Source organism: Engraulis encrasicolus, chromosome 3, assembly GCF_034702125.1.
Source record: "Engraulis encrasicolus isolate BLACKSEA-1 chromosome 3, IST_EnEncr_1.0, whole genome shotgun sequence".
NCBI classification, from domain to species: Eukaryota; Metazoa; Chordata; class Actinopteri; order Clupeiformes; family Engraulidae; genus Engraulis; species Engraulis encrasicolus.
Window position 1 is genome coordinate 44,923,008 of NC_085859.1, and position 25,216 is coordinate 44,948,223.

General features: G+C 41.5%; 1 protein-coding gene across 3 annotated transcripts; it reads right to left on the reverse strand.

The window, feature by feature from the left end:
- Positions 1–1,372: 1,372 nt before the first annotated feature.
- Positions 1,373–25,216, reverse strand: LOC134446205 (hereditary hemochromatosis protein homolog). 3 transcript variants are annotated; one of them, XM_063195519.1, is made up of 6 exons: positions 25,025–25,216; positions 15,960–16,223; positions 15,266–15,544; positions 8,455–8,683; positions 1,986–2,036; positions 1,373–1,869 (listed from the first exon to the last, which is right to left on the reverse strand). In XM_063195519.1, the coding sequence occupies exons 1-6, from the start codon at positions 25,080–25,082 to the stop codon at positions 1,833–1,835; spliced, it is 918 nt and encodes a 305-aa protein (XP_063051589.1). In that variant the 5' UTR covers positions 25,083–25,216; the 3' UTR covers positions 1,373–1,832. The 3 variants fall into 3 exon arrangements, with proteins under 3 accessions (XP_063051589.1, XP_063051588.1, XP_063051587.1); XM_063195518.1 differs by lacking the exon at positions 25,025–25,216 and having other exon boundaries at positions 15,960–17,263; XM_063195517.1 differs by lacking the exons at positions 1,373–1,869; positions 1,986–2,036; positions 25,025–25,216 and having other exon boundaries at positions 8,195–8,683; positions 15,960–17,263.

Consider the following 25,216-nt stretch of genomic DNA (forward strand, 5'->3'; position numbering starts at 1 on the left):
TACAAAACAACTTTACACATGAGTAGGCCTAAACCATATTTAAAAGAGACACCATTGTCATAATTCTTTTACTGTATCTACAGTTTGTATGACCTCATAGGCCTACCATACATACTGTTCATGTTGTGAAACAGCATACGTGTTTGGTGTTAATATAGCACTTTGTGCCATTGTACTCAGAGATATCAATAGTAGGCTATTACAGAAACAACAGAGAGAAGGGAATCAGCATGTGAACCCACTATATCAAAACATCTTTAATTCCATGTAGGGTAGAATGCCCTAATGTGGGACAATTTTTGTCACTTCAACTTTGGTGGTTTATTAAAATTTAATGACAACATTTCAATACAAACAAATTACACCCTTTTCATCCTCTAGTTGTGCTCTAATCAAATAAAACCTTTAAAAACATGTTAAGTGTTTCTAATATGAATAATTTGGATATTAATGTAAGTTGGTCAAAAACCATGGTTATCCCTAAAGTGGGACAATCGGTTTCCTAATGTGGGACAGTGTATATTAAAAGGTCTCTAAAACATGTTTGTGTAAAATATTAATTCAAAATGAGATCTGCCACTCTTTAAGACATATCAGCTACACATCTAGAACATGTTTTATGAATTCGTTTTACTTTCTTTTATTGGTAAATATGACTGAGACTGTTTGAACCCATTGCACACAATTGGTCACTTCAACATGGCAGCTCTATTTGAGGAAAGAACTTCCGGTTTTTGAACCCAAATGTTGTGTTGATAGCTGTGCTCCAGTAGATTAGGCCAGAAAGACTGAAATACACCTTTGATATAGATGTATATCAATTTTCTTATGTGGACATGGTGTTTGACTTCATAGTAATTGTTTGACTTATTAAATTACTACTTTTACAACTGTCCCACATTAGGAAAATCTTGTGTCCCACTTTAGGACACACCTATCCTAAAGTGGGACACTAATAATATGGTTTAAAAATAATATGACATTATTTTATATACACCACGCATTATTTTCTGATGAACATATACCTACCCAACATATTTATCAAAAAATTGACAATGTTGTTTTGATTGGAATTGATTTATACCCTAAAGACAAATTTGGCCAAATGCTATGTAATTTGCCATTTGACGGACTTCACCCAGGGTTCTTCTTCTTAATTGTAACCCCTCCCTGGAGTATTACTATACATTTACTAAATCATGATATTATGATAACAGGATGATAGGGCTTTTATTTGGTTGTAGTTTTGTAAACATTTACCAACTTTGGGCAAAGCTACACCCCTTAAACCTTAAGGTGTCCCACATTAGGCATCGTCCCACTTTAGGGCATTCTACCCTATGTGTACAAATTGGAATTGTTTATCCCTTGTGGAAAAATGGTATTGTACTGCAATATAAAAAAATGTCATTTACAGTATGATTGCAAAAATACTGCTGTCATACTGATTAAATGCAGTGATTCATTCATGATATCACTGCAATCCTGCAAAGAACTGCAGTTACAATATGCGGTCACAATAGGTACAGTGCAGCGATGTAATGTAATGTGGTAAATGCTGAGTGCACTTTCAAATGCTGAAGGCTGCAAAGTTTAGGCCTCATGCAAACATTGATCAAAAAAAAAAAACAGAACAAAACTAAATGAATCACAAGAGTATTAACAGTAACTGCAAGTTCATTCGCTCACATCATATTTAGCACATGCCTTTGCTCAAAGTATGTAACAGATGTAGTACAGGGTTTTGATTAGCATCTCTGGAGCAATTTAGGGTTAGAGGCCTTGTTCAAGGACACGTGTTTATCTATGTCTCAAGGCTGTTGTGTGTCTCATCATGTTGTCCTGTCATCTCCTTCAATTCCTCGGAATCTGTAGAAATGCAAAGGGTATTCCAATATGAAAAGTTGTAAATGCTGTCACCACTTGTCTTTGTAAAATATTACATTACATCAGAAAATAAAATGGCTCCACTGCAAGGCTCTTACTTGTAGCAGAAGAGGAAGTGTTGATCTGGGATATACATATGTACAGCACGGCTGTTAAGGGGTAAACGAAAAAATAGGAATCAGAGATAGGAACCTGATCTCCTGCCAATGCTAGATGCATGCGGTGTGTGTGTGTGGTGTGTGTGGTGTGTGTGTGTGGTGTGTGGTGTGTGTGTGTGTTTGGACCAGGTAATGAGGCAACCCAGTTTTTCTGCAATAATTGCCAAATAACGGCCAACATCAACCCCTTACTGTTTACACGACAGCTACCCCAAAACAACAATGCAGACAGTATACTGTATTTGGATCATCAGTTAACTTATCTGTACACAAATATCCAATTAAGTGTCTGAGGGAAAGATTAATTTGACTAAGAACAGTTTCAGTAATACACTCGCCTCCAAAAGAGTTGTCGCCTATCCATCTGTTTGGAATAACAGCTAATAACCTGACTTTCAATTAATCACTTGGCTTCAGAAGTCACTCATATGAAAGCTACAACCCTCCCGAATGAAAATGTATGTACAAAAATAAATTTCATGCACCAAAGAAAGATTGACCCTTTATTGAACACAGACAGGGCAGATTTTCACAAGACAAAAGTTTTGTCGCCTATCGAACATAATGTGAAAATGAGCAGATAAGTCACTTCAAAACAAGGGAGTAACTTTGACTTTGACATTGGTAGGGACATAAAATTGGTGGGGGTTCGGGGGTTTCTCCCCCGAGAAAATTTAGAAAATACAGTTGTTAAAAGTACAATTTTAACGCAATATGTGAATGTATTAGCCTATGAATGAATGTAGCTCAATGGTTTTAGAGGGGGATGATTTTTGACCATTTTCATTGTGTGTGTGTGTGTGTGTGGGGGGGGGGGCAGATTACCAATCATAAGTTCATGGCACACAGATGTTATATCAATGAGCAGATGATATGTCAACGAGCGTTCCTTAGGAAGTTGGTCTTTCAATCACATGGTTGCAGGCTTAAATCCCACCCTTAGGCTACACTGTAAAAGATTGTCGTGATTTCACATTAGAATTCTACATCAAGAAGATGTATATACCAGTTTACTATTCACTGCTGTAATGTGCAATGCATTGTGGGATATCATATAGAGTACAATTCACAATTGTAAATGTACAGCAGCACATAATACTTTTTACATCATACTGTTGTAAAGATCTGTTTTGTCAGGGCTGCTGTCCTAATGCAAATGTATGCAAAGCCACATGCAGAAATTATGGAGCTCAGGTCACATTCTGATTGGATGCTTTTTAAACATGCATACAGGCCTGATAGAGGTGGAGAGGATTTGAACTGATTTGAACTCTTCAATCGCACACACCTGGTCATGAGCAAGGAGGTAGACATAGGAGGGTTTACAGACATCATCGGAGCGTAGTACGGAATGATAGCAAGGGGAGTCCAATTTTCTTCTTCCATGGTCAAATTGGAAGCATGGTAAAGTGTGGAACAGGTCATAGGATACAATAGTGAATGTTTGTCACCTGTCCTTAATTATCCCCCACAATTAATGCTGACCGACAGCTGCAGTAAATTTGGCCACAAACTGGGCACTGACAACCGGATATTCTCTTTCGACCAAATTTGTGGAGTACAAATTTTGTCCATCATGGCATCGCACACACTGACCATGTGCACCATGTCATTAAGCATAAATGTATTAGTTCTATGGCATTAAAGCAACACCTTATACTACGAAGACGATAGGAGCCAATTTGGATTGGAGCCAATTTTGGTCCCCTAGGGGAAATTCTTTCTCTGCATTTATCCCATTTGGGCAAGTAAATCACATTGAAGTACACACACTAGTCCGTAGCAGTGGGCTGCCTGCTGAGTGGCGCCCGGGGAGCTGTGTGGGGGTTAGGTGCCTTGCTCAAGGGCACTTCAGCTGCGGTCCGGTCGGGCATTGAACCGGGAACCCTTGGGTTGCCAACTCAGGACTCTAACCACTGAGCCACGACTGCCCCATCTACTACACTGTGGCCAATGCATTTTCCATTGAGTGATACTGCTTACCCAATCTACCTTCTTTGGTCATGAGCCAGCTGATTGTAAATGACGTCCAGGTGCGCTAATTTCAGCTCAGTGCAATTCAAAACGGGCTTCTCTCTGCTAAAAGGGCATGGGAGAAGCCAATGATGGTCTGTCCATTTATACAGACGATGGGCAGGTCATAGAGCATAAACGATGCTCAGGTGTGGCAGCCCCCCTGTGGTCCAATTTGGCTTTTTGATGGCTTCGGCAACAGAATATATCTCAAAATCTCATGAGAAGGAATGGAATGGTCCAGGACCATTATTTTCAAAGACTGAATGTTGTGAAGTTTCCAGTGTTTGCGTTGGAAGAACGCAACAATTAGCTGGCAACTTGTTGCTAGCAATTTGGTGTAATTTTACAACAATTAGCTGGCAACTTTTTATTGCCAGTAATTTGCTTTAATTTTACTTCAATGAGCTGGCAACTTTTCACCAGCAATTTAACCTAATTTCACACCAATGAGCTGGCAACTTTTTTGCCAGCAAATTTGTTGTAATTTTACAACAATTAGCTGGCAACTTTTTATTGCATGCAATTTGCTTTAATTTTACTTCAATGAGCTGGCAACTTTTCACCAGCAATTTAATTCAATTTCACACCAATGAGCTGGCAACTTTTTTTGCTAGCAAATTTGTTGTAATTTTACAACAATTAGCTGGCAACATTTTATTGCCAGCAATTTGCTTTAATTTTACTTCAATGAGCTGGCAACTTTTCACCAGCAATTTAATTTAATTTCACACCAATGAGCTGGCAACTTTTTTGCCAGCAAATTTGTTGTAATTTTACAACAATTAGCTGGCAACTTTTTATTGCCAGCAATTTGCTTTAATTTTACTTCAAGTAGCTGGCAACTTTTCACCAGCAATTTAATTTAATTTCACACCAATGAGCTGGCAACTTTTTTGCCAGCAAATTTGTTGTAATTTTACAACAATTAGCTGGTAACTTTTCACCAGCACTTCAACTCAACTTCACCTTACTGGTGCAATGTGCAATTAATGAAGATTGGCCAACAGGCTGGCCCACTTGAGCCATGAAACTTCACACACATTAAAAGGACAGGTGTTTCAGTTATTTTGTCCAACCACTGTGTAGACAATTCCACATATATATGGAATGTGTACTTATAAACATGGATCAGAATGAAAACTTTTTGGAACTGAAGTTTTGATATGTGCATCAAACAAGGGCCAAAACCAATCCATTTAAGAATATCCTTATACTTTTTTAAACACTCTTAGAAGGAGCAGAGTCTGTTTTTAAACTGTAGTTCTAGAGCAGGAGCATCAATGAATGGAACATTCTAGGAACTTGTTAGCTTTTTGATACAGATCTCTCTTCTTACTCTGTTGACACACTCTATACCTAACCAATCTGTCAATTAGTGCCTTGCCTCACTTTATTACTAATCACGTTCATGCCGTGATTCAATGATTGCCAGCACCTGCCCAATGCCTGATTACTCTGGTCACATGGTTCACTTTCCCCACTATATAAACCTGGACTGTCACACTGCTTTGGTTGCTTGTCTGAATGGCACAGCATAGCGCCTGACTCACTGGCGCTCACTGGTACTGGCAATCAATTGATTAGCCGACTAGATGAGTGGTTGGTTTGTTGACAGGGTGGCTGACAGCATAGTGCCAGTTGACCAGCTAGCTGCCTGGCAGGTTGACTGACAGCCTGTCCGCCTGGTCAGTTGACTGGCTTGCTGCCTTGCTTGTTGACTGGCCAGCTGTCTGTCCGGTTGACTGGCTGCCTGGTTGGTTTAGCCAGGCAGCCAGTCAACCAGCCAGTGAATCGGACAGGCAGTTGGTCAGTCAACCAGCCAGTCTGTCAAGGCCAGTTGGCTACCTGGCCGGCTAACTGGATGGCTGCCAGACAGGTTAACTGGTTGGGTTGTTTCATCTTTTGAGAGCCATCTTGTAGCATAGCATGTTTAATGCTGCTTTTTCCATAATATTAAATTTAGGACACTTGATTGGATTGACAAATGCATATCCATACAGTCCTTATTGTGACTGTTTTTGAACTCCCCTTTGAGATGACTTGATAAATGAAAGTCCACTTGAGGAAACTATCACTGTCACTGTGACAGCACTATGCTGAGTGATTTATCGTTTGTACCTCACCCATGCTAGGCTGAACTTGAAGACATATATGCTTAGAGCAGAGTGGCATTATGGTACCATGCTATCTCAGTCATGGTGGAGGATGGGGACGATACTATGTTGAAGGCATCTCAGACATGGAGGCGGGCAGCGGGGGTGGAGGCGGGAGGAGGCGGGCGGATGAGGGGGCAGGACATGTGCCATGGTCAGAGTAGTTTTGAAAACGGAACAGTGTTGTAATTTTAAACGACTTGCTGGCAACTGTTTTTTTTCTGCAATTTGTTGTAAATTTAAAACAATTTGCTGGCAATTATTCCCCATCAATTAGCTGTAAATTTCAGCTTGAAATCTTTTACAGTGTACCTCTGTTTACACCTCCATCCATGACTGGAGTGAAATTGACCAAAGCAGCTAGTTCTGATACAACATTGCTCCAGAGACTTTTACCAAATAACATATAAGTCGCTTTGTGTTCAAATGTCAGCAAAGTGGTATTGCCTAACATGAAAATGATCACCAGTTCTGCCAATAGGCCTAGCCTACTCACTTTATTGACATTTAGGCCTATTTTAACAGCAACAAAAATGACACTGACATTTGCTTGCCTTTTCTTGAAATAAAAAATAAATAAGACGGGGCCTAGAAAAATAATGTTTTGGTTCCGGTGCCGACTGACCCTTTTTATCCTCCAAAATTAGCGATGCTGTGTGGACTGTTGTAGCCTACACACAAAACAACACACTTCTTCATTCTCATAGGCTAACTCCCTATATCTCGCTTTCTTCCTGCCTGTAGCTGTGTTTGCATCATAGCAGCCTACAGGCAACACACATGCGCGTGCAAGTGTCTTTGCGCAGCGCGTCTTGACAGAAATCCCAGCGATGTCACCGCATAGTTGCGCACCAACTGTGTCACGTTGTAGGCGAATTTTAATGTTACAACATACCAGTTAGCTTTGTAGCCCTTCTACATGACCGAAATGCAATACAACACAATGATTAGGTGTGCCCTATCTGCGATTTTTGAATGATGTTGGTTACATACTCGTCATGGAAGAAGGCTTCCATTTCAGTCGCGTTGGATGTTCAGCGAGATCAGAACCTAGTCGCAGCAATTAGTCTAGGCTACTCAAGTAGTCCTACAGTTAAATAGACTGTAAAACAAAGCGGGGTAAATTTAATATCAAAGTAGGGAAATGTTTTGCCGAAGTTTACTTTTACTTTTTCATTTACCACATGGGTCGCGTTAACAGAGGCTTGTCCGTCATTGACAGATTTTTTTTTAAGGAAGACTGTAAATTCTGAAGCCTGTCCATCATTTCGACGGTAGTTTAAATAGGCTACCAGTAGATCAAATGTGCATTTCAATTCGTTATTATCTGCGCTGCGCAGAGACCACATTTCTTCTTAAATAGGCCACTTTATCCTTCACCTTTCTCCGCCTCTCTCTGCTTGTCACGCAACTATTACGCATCTGCAGAGCTCCGTTCCCTGCACCCAAATAGTGAATTAGAAATTGCCGATGATGTCGGCACAACTGTTCGAATAGGCTAATTAAGATTCAGAACCGTTTGTAGGCCTATACGTAGGGCTAGGCTACTACATCTCCCCACAATCTGATTTAATGGCAGGGCGAAGTTATCCCTCTATCGTCTTTCATAAAAGTTTCATAGGCCTATCATAAAAGGGTTTTTTTCATATCATATCCTCAGGCGTCGCCACAAACTCCTCGCTTGAAACAAAAAGTAGGCGGGCCTATGTACCAGAAATAGTAACGCACGGTGTCTTAAATAACTTTAATCTGACGTTTTGAAATGGTAGTTAGACTACACGTTACTGAAAAAAATAGTGAGATTACGTTACCGGCAACACCGGTCGTGATTACACAGTAGGGGGCTAAATATTGGTGGGGACGTGTCCCTACCGTCCCCACCATAAATTACGCCCATGCTTCAAAACACTTCAAATACGCAGATTGGGTGTCATACTTAATCACTGAATCACTCTCACCTCTCCAGAAAATCGACTTTGGCCTTAGGTGTATGTTTAGGGTCATTGTAATCATGGAAAGCAACACAATGAAAATCAATGGAGTTCAATGAGAGATGGTGACATATTCGCTATTCGTAGAGCAATACATGTTTAACTTCATGATTTAATAAATGATAAAAGCCCTCAAACACCTGCAGCATGCATGCAGCTCCTCATAAGAGCTGTATCTGTACCATGTTTACATGGTACATTACATCCAGTTTGTTATCCAGGCTGAGGTGTTGAACTGTGCAGGTGTACTGATGCTGCTGTAGCTCCTCTGTGTTGACCTCCAGGCTCTTCCTCATCTGGTACGTCTCATCTCCATTAGGTAGCAGCTCCCCCCCAGTGATCTGGTGGTCAGGCACAGGCTGGCCGTCTCTGAGCAGGGTCAGGTTGATGTGACGGGGGTAGAAACCAGTAGCCAGGCAGATCAGGAGAACTGAGGAGCCTGGACCTCGTTTCGGGATGATCCTCACTTTAGGCTTCACTAAGAGTGATATTAAATATATGAAGATCATACACATGCATTATTGACAACTAAAACAATAAGTATTCTTATACACCGCATTCCAATGAACCTTCCAATGATAACGGTATTTTTTTAACCCTATACTGCACGGTGTTGCCATATGGCAACATACCATTCTTTTGGCATTTCCTGGTATTTAAATATAAATAATAGACACTGATTGGTTTTCATATTGAAACTGTGGCCTTGTTTTATCCAATTATGTGGTTTGTTGACATCACATGACACCACACACTGCCCCAGGCTCGCTCTTTCCCTCACTGTACATGAGTGTGTCTCCTTGACAGATTGCTCTGCCACTGGCCAAGATTTTTCACACTTTTTACAATATTTACAAAATTTAAAAAAATATTGGGATGATCTATAGTTAGTCATGATCTGTTTTCACCATTTGTTTTGTTTTCAACTAAAATTATTTCCTTTTTATGTTGAAAAATAGGTATGTTGCCATACGGCAACATTGTGCGGTAATGGAACAAGACGGTCAATAGGGAAAGTGTATTGATTCAAATACCCAATTCTAATTGATTGATTAATTTATTTATTGATTGATTGAATGATTGATAACTGATAATATTTATAATTAGTGCAAATGGCAGTCTGTAATGAACATTGAAAATGTTATAGTAGGTGTACAGAACTGTTTTATGAGCTTTCACTCTGAGTACATGCAGAAAAGCGAACAAGGCCTATGCAGCCTCCCCAGACTGCCAGAGGTATACCACAAAAATCCCCAAACCCCAGATTAGAGCATAAAGCTACGGTCATCTTGACCATTTTAAGCCTCCAAAATGTTTTGACTTCATTTGTCTGTTATAAATAGGCTAATTAGCACACAACGTTTGAGCAAATCTGTCAACCTGATCAAAAAATATTGTACAAAGTCAACCATTTTGAAAGTCAGCCATTTTAAAAGCATAATCTCCAAATTTCAAACAGCTCATAAACCAATAATATTATTAACACACAAGATTTACTGCAAATCCAAGCACCCATTGAAAAGTTGTGGCGTAAACAAAAGGTAGGCCGTCTCGAAAGATTGCCAACTTCAAAGTCAGCCATCTTGAAAGTCAGCTATCTTGAAAGCACTGGCCTCACAATTTTACATGGCTTATTTACTCATTATAGAGTGTTATCACACAAGGTTTAGTGTAAATCCAAGCATCCATTCAAAACCTATGACAAATAAACTGTCGGTTATGTTGAAAGATGCCTGGCCCGCAAATCGGCCATCTTGAATGTCGGCCATCTTGAAAGTGTTGGCTTCCAAAATTAAATCAGTTCATGTACATATTATAGACAGTTACCATACACATTTTTTGTGCAAATCTATGCACAGATATTGTGTTAATACCTAATATATTCATTGGTGGTTGGTCAACGTAATACCACTGAAATACTGTTTTTCGGGGATATAATAAACAGTATTCACTTGTTCTCTCAATGGCAAAAATGTGTTAAATAACTCCCTTGAACTTGTGGGTAAACTTTCAATGTTTTTCTGAGATAAAAACAATTACATTTCTATAAAATAATCCATAATGTTGTATGACCCTTGTTTGGTCTTGGAGTAAAAATGTACACTGGATCCTTTCCGTAACTGCACAATGTTGCCATATGGCAACAAACCTAAAAGTACCCCCCAAAAAAACTTTTTTTTGAAAAAAATTGCAAATATGTCTTAAGAAGTTCATTTTATGTGACAAAAACCACAGCAAGATTTTTTTCCATGATGGGATAATAATGCGTGCAGTATAGGGTTAAATAATAAAAAAACTTAAAATGCTCTGTTCCACATTGTTACGCAAAATAGTTTTGTAGTGCTGTAATTCAAATTTCGTTCTTTTATCTCATTTACATCAAAACAGTTGGAATTTAGTACCTTCTAAATTACATTTAAATGTTCAATACTTGGTGATAAGCTCTTTGTCTTAGTAACTGGACTGGAATGCTGCATTTAACATTGAAGTCCATTGCATGACATTGCATGGGAGTTATGGAAGCCCAGATATCCTTGATGCTTTGCTCTCAGCTGTTTTTGTTTGTTTGGTCTGGTGACCCACACTTCACTCTTCAATATACCTGTAGATTTCCATGCCACGTTTAGGTGCTTTGGAGGTGATGACATTCTAACTCACCAGACATAAAACCCCTTTGAAAATGGATGGGATGTTATGTCTGGTGAGTTAGAATGTCATCACCCCCAAAGCACCTAAACGTGGCATGGACATCTACGGGTATATTGAAGAGTGAAATGTGGGTCACCAGACCCAACATACAAAAATACAAAGTAGCTGAGAGCAAAGCATCAAGGTTATATGGGCTTCCATAAGTCCCATGCAATGCCCTGCCATTGACTTCAATGTTAAATGCAGCATTCCAGTTACAGCTTATAATCAAGTTTTGAACATTAAAATGTAATTTAGAAGGTACCATGCCAACTGTTTTGATGTAAACCGGAAAAAAAGAATGACATTTGTATTACGCTACAAAACTATAACACTACAAAATTGTTTTGCGTAATAATTTGGAACACAGCATTTTGGGCATTTTATTTTTTTAATTACTTTTTTTATTATTATCATTGGAAGGTTCATTCAAAAACGTTTTAATTGTACTCTAATGGCTGATGACTTGAAAATTCGAACGTCTGTCATTTCTATTGATTATTTGGGAAAACGGCAAAAAAATTAATTTGCGTAATAATGTGGAATGCGGTGTAGTTCAGTGACTACATTGTAAGGAGCAATCATGGTGCAGTCAAATAGTGTAAATAAACCTACTGTAACCTTTGTATCTATCACAGGCATGCAATAAACTGTAGCTGATTTTGTATACTGTACAATAAGGGTGGGCGATATATATCGTCTGCGAAATTATCGTGAATGTTGTTTTGACGATGAGTAATTTTGCAATATCGAGATATTTTTATGAAGTCGCTAAAATCAACAAAGCGCTGTGACAGGACTCGTCCAGACAGCGACGACAGCCAAGCCTGTCAGTCAATAGTAATGTTGTTGTAAACTGGAGAATAATTCTGTGAACCAATGAGCAGACAGTGCTGAGGGGGCGGACTGCAGCATTTTGGCAGACTTGGTAGACAAGAAATCTCCGGCCGTGTCTCAAATGCCGCACTTGTGCACTTCGGGCACTGTTTTCCAATGCTTAGGGTGCTCACGCTGAAAATTTCAGTTGAGCCAGTGCACTGAGGTCTTAAGTGCATAGTCTCGGGGGGGGGGGGACTATGCACTATGCACTGTGCCCTCGCTGGAAGTGACAGCTGAGCATGGCATTAGCTCGCCAAAACACGAGTTGGCTACTGTTTACAATGCACAGCGTCTGGTGCTTGTATTTCCATGTCCTTCACCCCAAAGGACAACAATCACACATAAAATACTTTGGTTGGCATGGAAAGGTTGGTGTCCCATCAACATTACTTAGAGAATTAGGAGACTGTTGACCAAACTCTTCTACTGAACTGAATGCCACATTTCCTCTGTGTCATTGTCAACATGGCCGCCGTTTAGTGCGTGCAGTGACCATCATTCAAGCACTGCATTTTTCCGCCATTGTCAGGGCTTCATCCTGGCACTTTCAGTGCACTGGCTCAACAGAAATTTTCAGCGTGAGTGCCCGAAGTGCACAAGTGCAGCATTTGAGACACAGCCATGGACACTGCACGCACTAAACGGCGGCCATGTTGTCTGTGGCTATTGCTGTGTTCCAATACTCGTACTGTCCACCCTTTCCGCACTGTGTTTGGGTACGCAGGGTGTTCCATTTCTAATCGCGACGGTAAAGTGTACTGTAAATTTCCCGGATAACGCCCCCAAAATGGCCATTTTTTGAAGTGTGGAGTTACTGTACACTTTTCGTACTCAACGGCCGCCATGTTTGTTACGTAGTTGAGTGTCAGATCTGTCAAACGGCTGAATCTCTGTGATAAAAGCATAGTTTTGAATCCAAAGACAATCGCCATGTGTATTAGAGGCAGGGGTAACTTTAAAAAGTGTCAGCATAACGAACAGTGCCATCCGTGACGAATTGCATATTGGCAGTTGGTAAACTCGGATGACACGCAACCAACCGTCATTTCCGTTAAGTGTATCAGACAGAATGGGAATGGGAATGGGAATGTACTCGCCTCGTGATTCGCGGAGGGTGGAAAGGGTACTTCACTGCACTCAAACAAGGTACACAGTACAGAGGGCGAATAATGGGACACACCATATGTCTCAAATGACGCACTTTTGTCAGTGCAAAGTGCACACAGTGCACTGAGGTCTTTAGTGTCGTGGAAAACTTTGAGCACTATGCACTGTGCCCTCGCTGGAAGTGACGGCTGAGCATGGCATTAGCTCGCCAAAATATGAGTTGGCGACTGTTTACAATGCACAGCGTCTGGTGCTCGTATTTCCATGTCCTTCACCCCAAAGGACAACAATCACACATACAATACTTTGGTTGGCATGAAAAGGTTGGTGTCCCATCAACATTACTTACAGAATTAGGAGACTGTTCACCAAACTCTTCTACTGAACTGAATGCCACATTTCTTCCGTGTAATTGTCAACATGGCCGCCATTTAGTGCGTGCAGTGTCCATCATTCAAGCACTGCATTTTTCCGCCATTGTTAGGGGATCATCCTGGCACTTTCAGTGCACTGGCTCAACTGAAATTTTCAGCATGAGCACCCTAGGAACTGAAAAACTGTGCCCGAAGTGCACAACTTTTGAGACAGCATTTGAGACACGGCCACTGACTCGGAGGAAATTAGGGTGGCCATCGGTCCGTTTTTACAACCTGTTGACGACGTCCGTGTGTCCCTCTCTTTGTCTTTCCTTTCCTCCTAGCCTTTTGCTTATGGCCTCGAGATGCGAGGCAACGTCATTGACGCAAACTAGACCTTGACAGTCGGTCGCGTTTCCGATATCTGCGGCCGCCATGTTACTCCAGATATAACCCCAGACTTCGCCCAGCGAATTAACTGTATTGCTGTCGCCTTATGTCGGGGAAATCTCCGTGCAACAGCCCTATATGAAGTTCATTAACTGACTGTATGAAAGTTAAATAAGGTAACTATATTATTGTCTACTGTCTGTTTCCCATTTTTTCCTGCACTGGTGGCAATGCATAGTGCAACTAAGTGTGTCCGCTAAATGCCTTTACAACGATACGAGGGTTCTCACAACTTTACAAACAGGGGAAAGAAACGTCTTTCTGCACGGGCGCTGTCTGTATTTTGAGCTCCATCCAGCGTCTGCATGAAAACAAAAAGGTTGACAGAAGCGGGTTGCCTCCCTTAAAACACCGCTGATAAACAGACTTCTGACCAACTTTGAGTAAAGTAAATCAAATTAATTGTTGGCTATTAGGCCTACGAATGCATGACTACACAAAATAGGCTACATTAAAAAATATATATATGAAATAGCCTACACAGACAACAACGGAAGGATTTGTCTATCGTAACCTGCCGTCTCTGATACAGTTAGTGGTACTGATGACTCCTTGTGAGGTAATGAAATGCGAAAATCCTTCCCCCAAAAAATATTGTTTTACAAGTAAAACTGCTGTTGGCAGCTGAGTTAGTCTGAGGTAAGATGGCAGCGCTGTTCACTGATTTCTGCCTACAGTTTAGAATGCCAACGTCACTGTTTTCTCCACGGAGGCAGGGATTCGGCAAGTCGAAGCAATGGGTGCGCGCTAGGACATGGAAATACAAGCACCAGACGCTGTGCATTGTAAACAGTAGCCAGCTCATATTTTGGCAAGCTATGGATGCTCAGCCGTCACTTCCAGCGAGGGCACAGTGCATAGTGCTCAACTGGCGCAGTGAGTTAAATTACAACGTGTGGAATTCAACACATGCAATTTGCAGCTGCCTTAGGTTCTGCTTCCTATCCACAAATGCTTCCAGTCAAAAATGGCTGTCATCTAACAGAATCATAGGCAATACATCATGAAACTATTCTGTATTTAAATGGATATGTTTTCATGCCGAGTGATGAAGTATTACTTTACAGACCAGAGCATATGCATAGGCCTATTGTTAAATTCAAAAAGTGACAGCTTTTCAGCTCAGCATTTCTCCCAACTCTCACTCTGTCCCTCCCCAGTTAAAACACAAATGCAGCACTACTACCTCCTTGAAATTAGTCGGGAATCATGCTCAAATAATAGACGGCATAAATGTGTAGCTTTGTTATACTGCCATGCTTTGTGATGTTGCCTACATGCCATCATTTATACCAATACCTCTTGGTAACATGCAGTTTTGGATAGGCCTACATATGCCTACAAATGTTCTGCTTTACTCACCCTGCCCTGCCAATCCCATATTACGGTACAATTCAAACACATTGATTACCACCCCCACCCCTCCTCCTGAAATAGGCCCTACTTGTTCTTTCAAGTGTTTTTGGAAAATACCGTCAAATTATCGTTGTCGTGAAAATTCTAAAAAATGATCCAAGATATTTTTTTTGCCCATATCGCCCAACCCTACTGTACTGTACACTACTTTAGCCTATCATTACCTTTTTTAAAGATACGATTTTTTTCCTTAACAAGATGTTTCTGTAGCATATTAATGCAGGCAGGGTGTAAAACGTGTTCATATATGACCGGAAAAATATCCTGCCAGTTTATGTCCACGGCTGCTGGCCACACACGGTCAGTGTGAAGTTTCTTAAGCTGTGGATCATAACGACGAGCATCTCCAATCTCTCCGTTGAAAGCATCATGACCAAATAGAACCCCTGGCTGACCGTCATTCAGAAGTTCACATCCCGATGCTCGCTGCAAGACCAAAATATCTGAAAGACATTAAGGATGTGTTTTCAGACAGAGGCATACCAGCTTATGATTAAATGATTCTACTTAGAAATAAATGTAATTTTGTTTACTAAATATTTTTTATTATGGGAAAAATCAGGTAAAATGAAGGGGCTTCTCAAAAGAGGGTATCTATTTTGGCACTTTTACCCCCCAAAGCATTGTTAATTTGTCAAATAGAAAAGTAAGGTTTTCTAGGCACTGTTGCTTTTCACAAGCTGATATTTCACAGGAAATGAGTTCAAGGAAAGAAGATCACCTGAGCTTGAACAGAAAATAATCTTCCATGTCTGAGATGCTCCATTATTCTTTCCTATAATGTTAATTTGTAGCAAAATTCCATTTGAAACACAACATCAGTTGTCACTAGGAGTCAAATATTCAGAACTGACTCACTGTTTGTGTGGTTCTTGTGATTCTTCAAATACTCTGCCGTGTCCTTCATGTTATCATATATATATCCTCCCACAATTTCTTCAATGAACTTATCAGATGAGTCTGTTTCTGCACCAGTGCTGCTTTGTCCTCTATACATAAGCTTGTTGTCATTTTTGCCATAGTATGCAATTTGAATATCATCCACCAAGAAAATGGCGGAGAGTTCTGGAAAGGGAGTGTCTCCTTTGATTAAAGTGGTCATCAACCACAGGGAATGAGATCCTGGACAAAGAGGAAGAGAGGGGTGATAAATGACATGAAGTGGAGGTAGATGATGGCAAGACATAACAAAAGGTTGTAGGCACATGCCTGCAAGATGATGTAGAACATAATACTGTACAGTCCACATATGCAATTCAATATTGAAACAAGCATAAAACCTACAAATGTGTGTCTATGCATTAACCAACGATAACTGCTGGCCATGGCATTCACTAGCTTGATTATCATCGACGTTCAAATCTATTCGAGACTTGGTCTGACCAAGAGCATAACAATTACCATATCCCAAACAGCATGGTTGACCTGTCTCCCTTGGTTTGCTTATGGTTGTTTGCTTCTCGACAAAGTGAAAGGAGTTCCCGTATTTTCGGGAACTCAGAAAGTACTTGCACTGCTCTTGACCTGACTAGTTGCAACGCCGAAGGCGTTTCGTCACTAGGAGGGAACGGCCTAGCTAGGCATTCACTACTTCTGATAACTGCTGGGAGGGGGGTGTATTTATGGTAGAAAAAATGACCAAGTTGAACCAAATATGCATATAGCAAGTACAGGTAGGTGCACACTTTTCCAGATGCTATTGTCCACATAGATTTTCTGCTGTGCAGCCGGGCAGTTACTTAAGCCGCGTTTGCAACCACAAATCAATTTGCTTGATCTGCTTGGTCTTAGAAAGGTAGGGATGAATGCTCGGCAACCAATCAGGCGTTGAAGGGCGCAACGCCAAAAAAAAAAAAGAAGTTTTTCCAATTCCTGAAAAAATTGTTTGATAAAATTGGAAAAAATAGAAAAAAATAAAGCACTTAGTGGTCCGTGGAATTTCGCCTAATTTTTGCCATTATTGACAAAATGTGTCCTGCATCAACACATTGCATAGGCATGTCACACCGCAGGAAATTCACTGCATTATGGCCATTTTAATCCTTTTGTATACATGACTGACATCAGAGCGCATGCTAACTTGATAATGATATTGTGTTTAATCTTAATATGTGTTTTCATTTATAAAAAACGTTTTTTTCCTTCTATAAGAGCAGTCACACCACAGGACACCATAAAATGAACCTAAGCATTGCGTGACAGAAACATTGCAATATGAAGACATATTAAAGGGACAGTTTGGTCAATTTCAACATGCAGTTGTAATGCTCACACTACCCTGGACTTGTCAGTGCCTGAGATTTTTTTTTCTTCTTCTTCAGCCGTTTCCGAGATCCTGCTCATTGTAATGGGGGCAGCTCTTTGTTTACATTTCAAAAAAACGTTTTTATTTATTCCCAAAAACATCCAAAAGGTTATAAAACATCAGCAGACAACTAGCAAACAGCAGTACCTTTTGAGAAAATATTTGGAGTTGGCCTATGTTTCATTTTTTAAAAATGTAAACAAACGCTGCCCCCATTAGAATTGCTCATATCTCGGAAAGGGCTGAGCCGAAAAATGTGGCATCACCAGGTACTGACAAGTCAAGGGTAGCGTGAGCAATACAACTGCATGTTGAAATTGACCAAACTGTCCCTTTAAGAGGTTAATGGTCACCTTAAGCTTCCACAGCACCCTCCAATTACTGCGGTACTGACTGGTTAGGAGACAGACCCTTGTAGCTGGCCTTGCAGCTGCCCGTTCAATAACATTGACATACATGTCACCCCACAGGATGCAATTTGTGTTATGAAATTGAACTTGTAGTTAATATTACTGTCTTGAGTTTTTTTTCACATTCACATATCTAATTATGAAGTTAATATTTATGCAATCATGCCAAATGCTTCATACATTATTCAAAATGTTGTTGGTTAATTTATATATATATTATATTCCAGGTTTCATTAATGTTACAGTCACACCTCAGGATATTTGACATATAAACCTTTACATGAATCTTAACAAAAATGTCGTGAATTGCATGTGCAGTCTTAACAGGTTGGACTAGTGTTGCCTTCACGGGCACACTGCTCATGTGACAACCGAGTTCTGTATTTTGGCGAATGAACGCCACTGATCCCGGAACAATCGTGAATCATGCCTGTTTTGTTTTGGTCCTCTTTTCTTTTTTTCACCTCCACTTGAGCCTAAGCATCCACGACATACCATTTTAGCTGAAGTAAGCTAAATTAAACAGTCAGAGACCAGCATTATTGACATATGTGCATCTGCAATTGAATGACATTAACTGGTGATTACAAGATGATATTTTAGCATTTATGATACTGTTTACATGCCAGTTGCATGTGTCACGGGGTGTTGGTGGTCGAAACTGAAAATGCTTTTTTTGTTTCTAAGGGGAAGGTTTTAACCGATGGACAATAACAGAGACTGGTTTTATCATGGACTAATGAACTTGAATGTGTGCAGGTGCAAGGCGGGAGATTTGGGGAACTTGATTGGTGCATACTGGGTGGGTAAGGGTTTTTATGCGCAGGTGATGGAGCACTCGGCAGCGGAGGAAGCGGACGAGTGACGACACAGCAGGGGAGGCGAGAGGAAGAGAGAGAGGGGACCGGGCGAAGATGAGACGCGAGACGTGACCTGAGCCAAAGCCGTGAAGCGGATGCCGGAGGCCTGGGGGACGCCAAGCCGGCAGCCGGACGGGCCTAGGAAGAAGGCGGACGAGCACAGATCATCCTACGGATCGAGAATGGCCACCTGCGACCCGATGGAAGAGGCGGACGGCATTCTGCCCGATGAGAGTCCGTGACCTGGGCGCAGTGTTTTATGCCACGTTGGAAATGGAGGGGTGAGAACGCTCGCCCCTCAGAAAGATAAGTGCATATTTCGTGACCTAGTCTCCGTGGCACTTCAAGTCTATGAAGCCCCCTCCCTCCAAGAAGGCAGACTGCTCGGCCCTCCTACTCTCTCTCTCTCTCTCGCTCACTCTCTCTCTCCCCCTCGCGCTCTCCTCTGCCTCTCCACTCGTTCCTCCGACTCACTCACTCACTCTCTCTCTCCTGGAGGCTGTTCCAAACTTCGTACTGTCCGCCCTTCCCGTACTGTGTTTGGGTACGCAGGGCAGTTCCATTTCTAATCACGGTGGTGAAGTGTACTGTAAACTACCCGGATAACGCCCTCAAATCGGCCATTTTTTGAAGTGTGCAGTTATGTACACTTTTCGCACTCAACGGCCGCCATGTTTGTTACGTAGTTTCCTCTCTGGTTGAGTGTCAGATTGGTCAAACTGCCGAATCTCTGTGATGACAGCATAGCTTTGATTCAAAAGACAATAGCCATGTGTATAAGAGAAGGGGGTGACTTTTAAAAATTGTCAACATAAGGAACAGTGTCTTCCGTGATGAATTGTATATTGGCGGTTGGTAAACGCTGATGACACGCGACAACCGTCATTTCCGTGAAGTGTATCAGACAGAACGTGAATTGGACCTGCACTTCACCCTCAAATTTAGCCGTTAAGTTGAGGGTGGAAAGTGCACTGTATCACAGTACACAGTGCAGAGTGTAGAGAATGGAACACGCTCCTGGGCCCCAACCTCGCCCATGACCGAAGTGAAATTATCCTCAAGATGCATAAACGTGATGGCCGTTCCTAGTTTCATTCACTGCGTGAAGTTTGAAGTGCAGTAGTAATGCGTGCCGTGTGCCATGGTTTTGAACTCACGTGTGTTATCAGAAAACGGCTATCCCGTGCGTGCGCATATTTATAAATTTTAAGAGTAACGACGGTGGCATCATATATATGACGTCTTCATTGTCCTTCCCAGCCTTCCGCCGGATTGACGTGATGGATACTGGAATCCTTGATGGGAACGAATGGACTGGCATTGACGCTGGGGGCCCTACCGGAGAGAGAGACGAATGGACCCGCCCCCGTGGATGAACTGGTTGCACGCACCCACACACACACAACAAAATGTTAGGCCCACAGAATACTGTGTCCACTTGAGAAATAAATACTTAAAACTCAACTGCTCTGGTGTCCGGGTGTGTTTGGTTGTACACTGCTCCTCGGGGTATGCGATAGTAAGTGGAGGTGTCACCTGGCAACGTGCACCTCCCACCTGTGAAACATGCATGGGCGCCATGTTGATGATGGGTGTGTTGTCACGTTGTTCTATACTTCCGCCAGAGATCAACCTCGATAATTATCGATCTGACATTGCGTCACCAAATGTTCACGCCCACTTTCTCGAGGTTTTAAGTCGGCTTAAACGAGCCATAGGTCCCCCTGTTAGTGTGCATGTTGTATTTGAAAACAGATTCCCGTGTGGGCGAATAAAAATAATTGTATGTGTAACAGCTGTGTCCTCCTTTATTATCCAGAACCTGTCTGGGAAAATTGTGCTTTCACATCTGGGTTGTCTCACCCTCTAACGAGACTGGCGTAGTCACCTTTTAAAACCTGATTGAGTAAAAGTTTGAAATCTTGGTAACCACCACTCTGCTTCACAGTCCACGTTTGCGAGGCAATTCCCTTCCTGCTTCAAGCATAGAGAGCATTATTTTCTGTGGATCTTGAAAGATTAGTAAAAATGTTAAAAATCGCAGACAATGAGTGCGTTGCAATATGCGACCTTGCCTCCTCCACTTGCCTCCTCCTGCTTCCAGTGTCCAGTGCTGTTGTCCAGTGATGACATCACTGACAACAGCATTATATTTCAATATCTTGCAAAAGCTCAATTGTAGAGTCTTTCTCTCATTTGCAATTGGGATGGTGAATGAAAAACTGTCCCTCAAAAGTTGTTGTGGCTAGGCTGACAGCTGGGAAACTTTATTGTTTTCTCCACAGTGGAGGGGCCAGGAGGCGGGACGAGGAGACAAGCGCAAGTGGAGGAGGCAAGGTCGCATATTAAAACGCACTCAATATGAGGCTCTCTGCTTTTAAAATGGCTGCCAGCCCATGAAATAAGCATTTTCTTCCTATCTGAGCTTAAATCCGATGACATAATGGCATTCCCCATGTCTGAAAACATAAAAATAAGTGCTATTTTCAAATTCATGCCTTATTTAGTCCAAAAGAAAAGTGATTGCAGGATTTTAACACAGTGGCGGCGGCCATATTGGATTTTGGTACATTTCGGTACATTTTCGTGTCCGGCATAGGCCTACGGCAGATTTGGATTCAGCACCCTTGAATACCCCTAAATCAGTTGTATGCCGAAAATTAACATGATTTGCTTTCAGTTGTCAACTTTTGGGAAAACTGACCCTGACTACTATGCATTTGTTTAGTAAGTGAAGAATTCTTGCACATCTCCTTGGTCAGGTGCGTAGGAGTGGTAGGACTGGGTCACCAACGTTAAAGCAAAGAAAGCTCCCGCACACTGTTCACATTTGCATGGTTTACTTCAACGTTTCGGTCTACTGACCTAGCTTTCTTTGCTTCTCCATGCATTTGTTAAAATGAAATTTCCCCTGCAGTGTGCTCGTGTACCCCTAGTGGTACATATAGCCCTGGTTGGGAAACACTGATCTATGCTCGGGCAGCATTTTTTATGTCTTGGCAAGTCACATTACGTAGATATTTCTGTCCACATTGCTTGCCGAGCATTCATCCCCATCTTTCTAAGACCAAGCGGATCTTGATGTTATCAAGCAAATTGATTCGTGGTAGCAAACTTGGCTATTGCTGACACGGCTAGGTCAAAACATACAGATGGTATTGTGGAGTAACCCAATGTAATTAAATAATTTCTTGGTACATTAAGTACATCCATCTGTGACACACAATACGCCCGTGACACACACAACATTTGTAGACATCTGAATCTTGCACTAAAAACTTTTCATATTACAAGCCTCACAAAAGTCCACTATGTTCTATGTTTTTTTGTTTTTTTTAAATGACATGCACTATGTAACCGTTACAGTAATGAAGTAAAACCTTTTACATTTATGGCTCAAGAAAAAAACATATTATGGACTAATCTGACACAAACATGTAAGAAAAAACATACTTTTTGTGGCAGGGCTTCTTTAAACATTGAATTATGGCATTTTGCACAATGTATTTTTCTTAAAGGGACACTGTGTGAGATTTTTAGCTGTTTATTTCCAGAATTCGTGCTACCCATTCACTAATGTTACCTTTTTCATGAATATTTACCACCACCATGAAATTCTAAGTATTCATTATGACTGGAAAAATTGCACTTTTCGCACATGAAAAGGGGGATCTTCTCCATGATCCGCCATTTTGAATTTCCAGAAATAGCCATTTTAGCAGCAAAAATGACTGTACTTGGGCCACACTGGAAAATATGGTAACACTTTATTTTAGGGATACATCTATTAGCACTAATACATACAATATTAATGCCTGTGTAAGTAACTTGTAAGGCATGTACTAAGCAAAATCAGACAGTTGTGAAGCATGTATTCGCAAATGTCTTGTTTATGCCCAATTAGGGATTCATTAGGCCTACTAATATGACCTTAGTAAGGGCCAGTAAGCCTATAGGCCTATTTCTATTTATTAGTAAGTAGTAAGTTGCAGAATATAATGTGTATAAGCTCCCGACACACTGTGTGAACAATCCCTGAACAGTGTGAAAACAGAGGTGGAATAAGGGTCCCTATTCTAAAGTGATGCATTGCTGAGCCCAGATGGCTTAGGGCCCCCGCACTACCACACCTTTTTAGGTGAAATGCACTTGAGCTGGCGGCGGCAAAGGTCCTTTGCCGCCGCCAGCTCAAGTGCATTTCACCTAAAAAGTTGCTCATCAGGAGGCAGCTTCTAGGTTACACCCTAGTTTAGGTTAACAAACAATCCTGTGAAATGAAGAGTCCTACGGCTGCCAGAAATGTGGAACCACAATCAGAAATTCCACATTTTTGGCAGCGGTAATTTCATGTTTCACAATGCGTGCGAGATGGACAGTGACCACCCCTGCATATCGGGTTGACAATGTTGTCTAATTAATCCGGCTACCGTCGGCAAAAATATGGAATGTAGCCTATGCGTGTAAATTTAAATGCTGGTCAAATTCATTACATCCACTTCATTACATGTAGGCCTACAGTTAACCCCCAAGTTGTTTGAGAGATGCAGAGGGACCAGACACCCCGACAGCATGCATAATGGCCGAGTAGGCTACACATCTCGACAGAACACCGGCGAATATTCCACTCTGCCATGCCTGTACCATTCAGTAAGGGTTAACGTTCGGCGAGAAGGTCGCTACCGTGGAATAGCAGCACGACAGAGAGAATCTTTAGACCCCGACGCGGAGCGGAGGGGTCTTGTTCTCTCTGAAGTGCTGCTATTCCACAAAGCGACCGACTCGCCGAAAGTTAACCCGCTTATTATATGGATACTTAAATGATTCACACATGCGGGGACATTTCTTTAGACCTATTTAATGTTAAGATTGTTGCTGCGCAAAACAAAACAGTGCCGTTGTGGAACACCGCTAGGCAACAGCTAGGTAGGCTAGCCAGGACAACAGGTGTTGTCTATCACAGCAGCTGATTAGAGTGACAAAAGACCGGACCCCCTGCGGAGTGATATGAAACATTCGCTTTAGCCACTGACTTGTATACAAGCCAGTGGCTTTAGCAGTGAACGTCTTGTTGCCATTGACAGCGGTAGCCAGGACAACGGGTGCTGTCTATCACAGCAGCTGATTAGAGTCTTGTTGAAAAGTCGCTTTAGCAGTGAAAAGTCTTGTTGCCATTGACAGCGGTCTGTTATAGACCAACCCGTCCGTTATCGAAAAATAACAGACGTCCGAACGTTGGGGAGCCCCGTTGAAATGAATGGAGCATTCGACAGATGACGTCACAACCATATAATAAGCAACAATAAAGAACATGGAGGGACTCCCTGCGCCATGGGACTCTCTCCTTTGCCGCGAGCTCCCACGCATTTCACTTAAAAAGTTGCCTACACCCTCACTGAAGTTAACAAACAATCATGTCCAATTAATTAGGCCTACCGCTGTTAAAAACATGTGAAGTGCAATTTCGCAATGCTTTTGCGAGGTGGACAGTGACCACTCCTGCAGATCGTTTAGGTTGAACTGATTCGAATTAAAATAGGCTATTGGATTTCTGACTGTGTCACAATGGTCAAATTCATTAGATGGCCTTTTCTACATGTAAAGTTAACATGTAAAGTAGCGAAATTGTTTGCGAGATGGACAGGGACCAGACAGTCCAACAGCATGATGGCCATGGACAGCTCTATTCGAGTGAGATCACAAATCTTTCTCAAAGCGGGCTGAGGTTTACCTGTTGCGCACACCGCAAGGCTACACGGGACTGTTAAAATTGCACTCTAAATAGGCCTAACGGTTTTGAGAGGGATGTCACACTTAATGCTGGCAATATGCTGTAATTCCACTGAACTGGTCTTTAAAATGTGAGATGTGAAATTTTAAATGGTAATAAAGGCATGCTGCCAATCATCAAAAATGCTTATAACACTGTGACCAATAGCCTATGTAGCAACTTCTGACCTTCAATACGTGCATTTATAGCACAGTGCACAATATAGCAAAAGTTCACAATATAGCGTGACCGAGCACCGTGCCAATACCACAATCACAGGTGAACTAAACAGACCACAGTTACTTAAGGACATGGTAGGCCCAATTATTTTTTTAAAAGATAGAATTTGGTTACAACTTGACTGTTAAATTCTCTGAACACACTAATGGTGTGTATAAACCTGCATAAATGACACCAAATCATTAGGCCTACACAAATGTTGTGTCTAAAAACAAACTGAATGTCCTTGGCGGAGGTCTGCACACTCTGGGTGCATTTCTAGTTGTGTTAAGCAGATGTTTTTTTTTCCAGCTGACAGATGTCTGTCTGATGTTACATGAGGACTTACAAGAGAACCTTACCTGTTTTTGTTGTCATGAACATGTGAAATGCCAAGAAAAGTGTTAGCAGTCTCAACATGGTAGTTTTCGTACTCTGTAATGTGTTTTCCTCTTGAAATTCTGTATGTTTTTTTGTCAGTAAGAACTGTGAAGAGAAAACATACCTCCTGTGTCTGCCAGTGTTACTTGCATTATGTGATGTTTTGACAGCAA

Bases quoted from the DNA above. Each gene is read 5' to 3' on its own strand.
- LOC134446205 (XM_063195518.1), bottom strand. From the start codon at position 16,350: ATGTGGACTGTACAGTATTATGTTCTACATCATCTTGCAGGCATGTGC. The intron at 2,037-8,454 runs GTACACCTGCAC...ACCCCTTAACAG, and splicing joins GAGGAGCTACAGCAGCATCA to CCGTGCTGTACATATGTATA. The intron at 1,870-1,985 runs GTAAGAGCCTTG...GCATTTCTACAG, and splicing joins CACTTCCTCTTCTGCTACAA to ATTCCGAGGAATTGAAGGAG.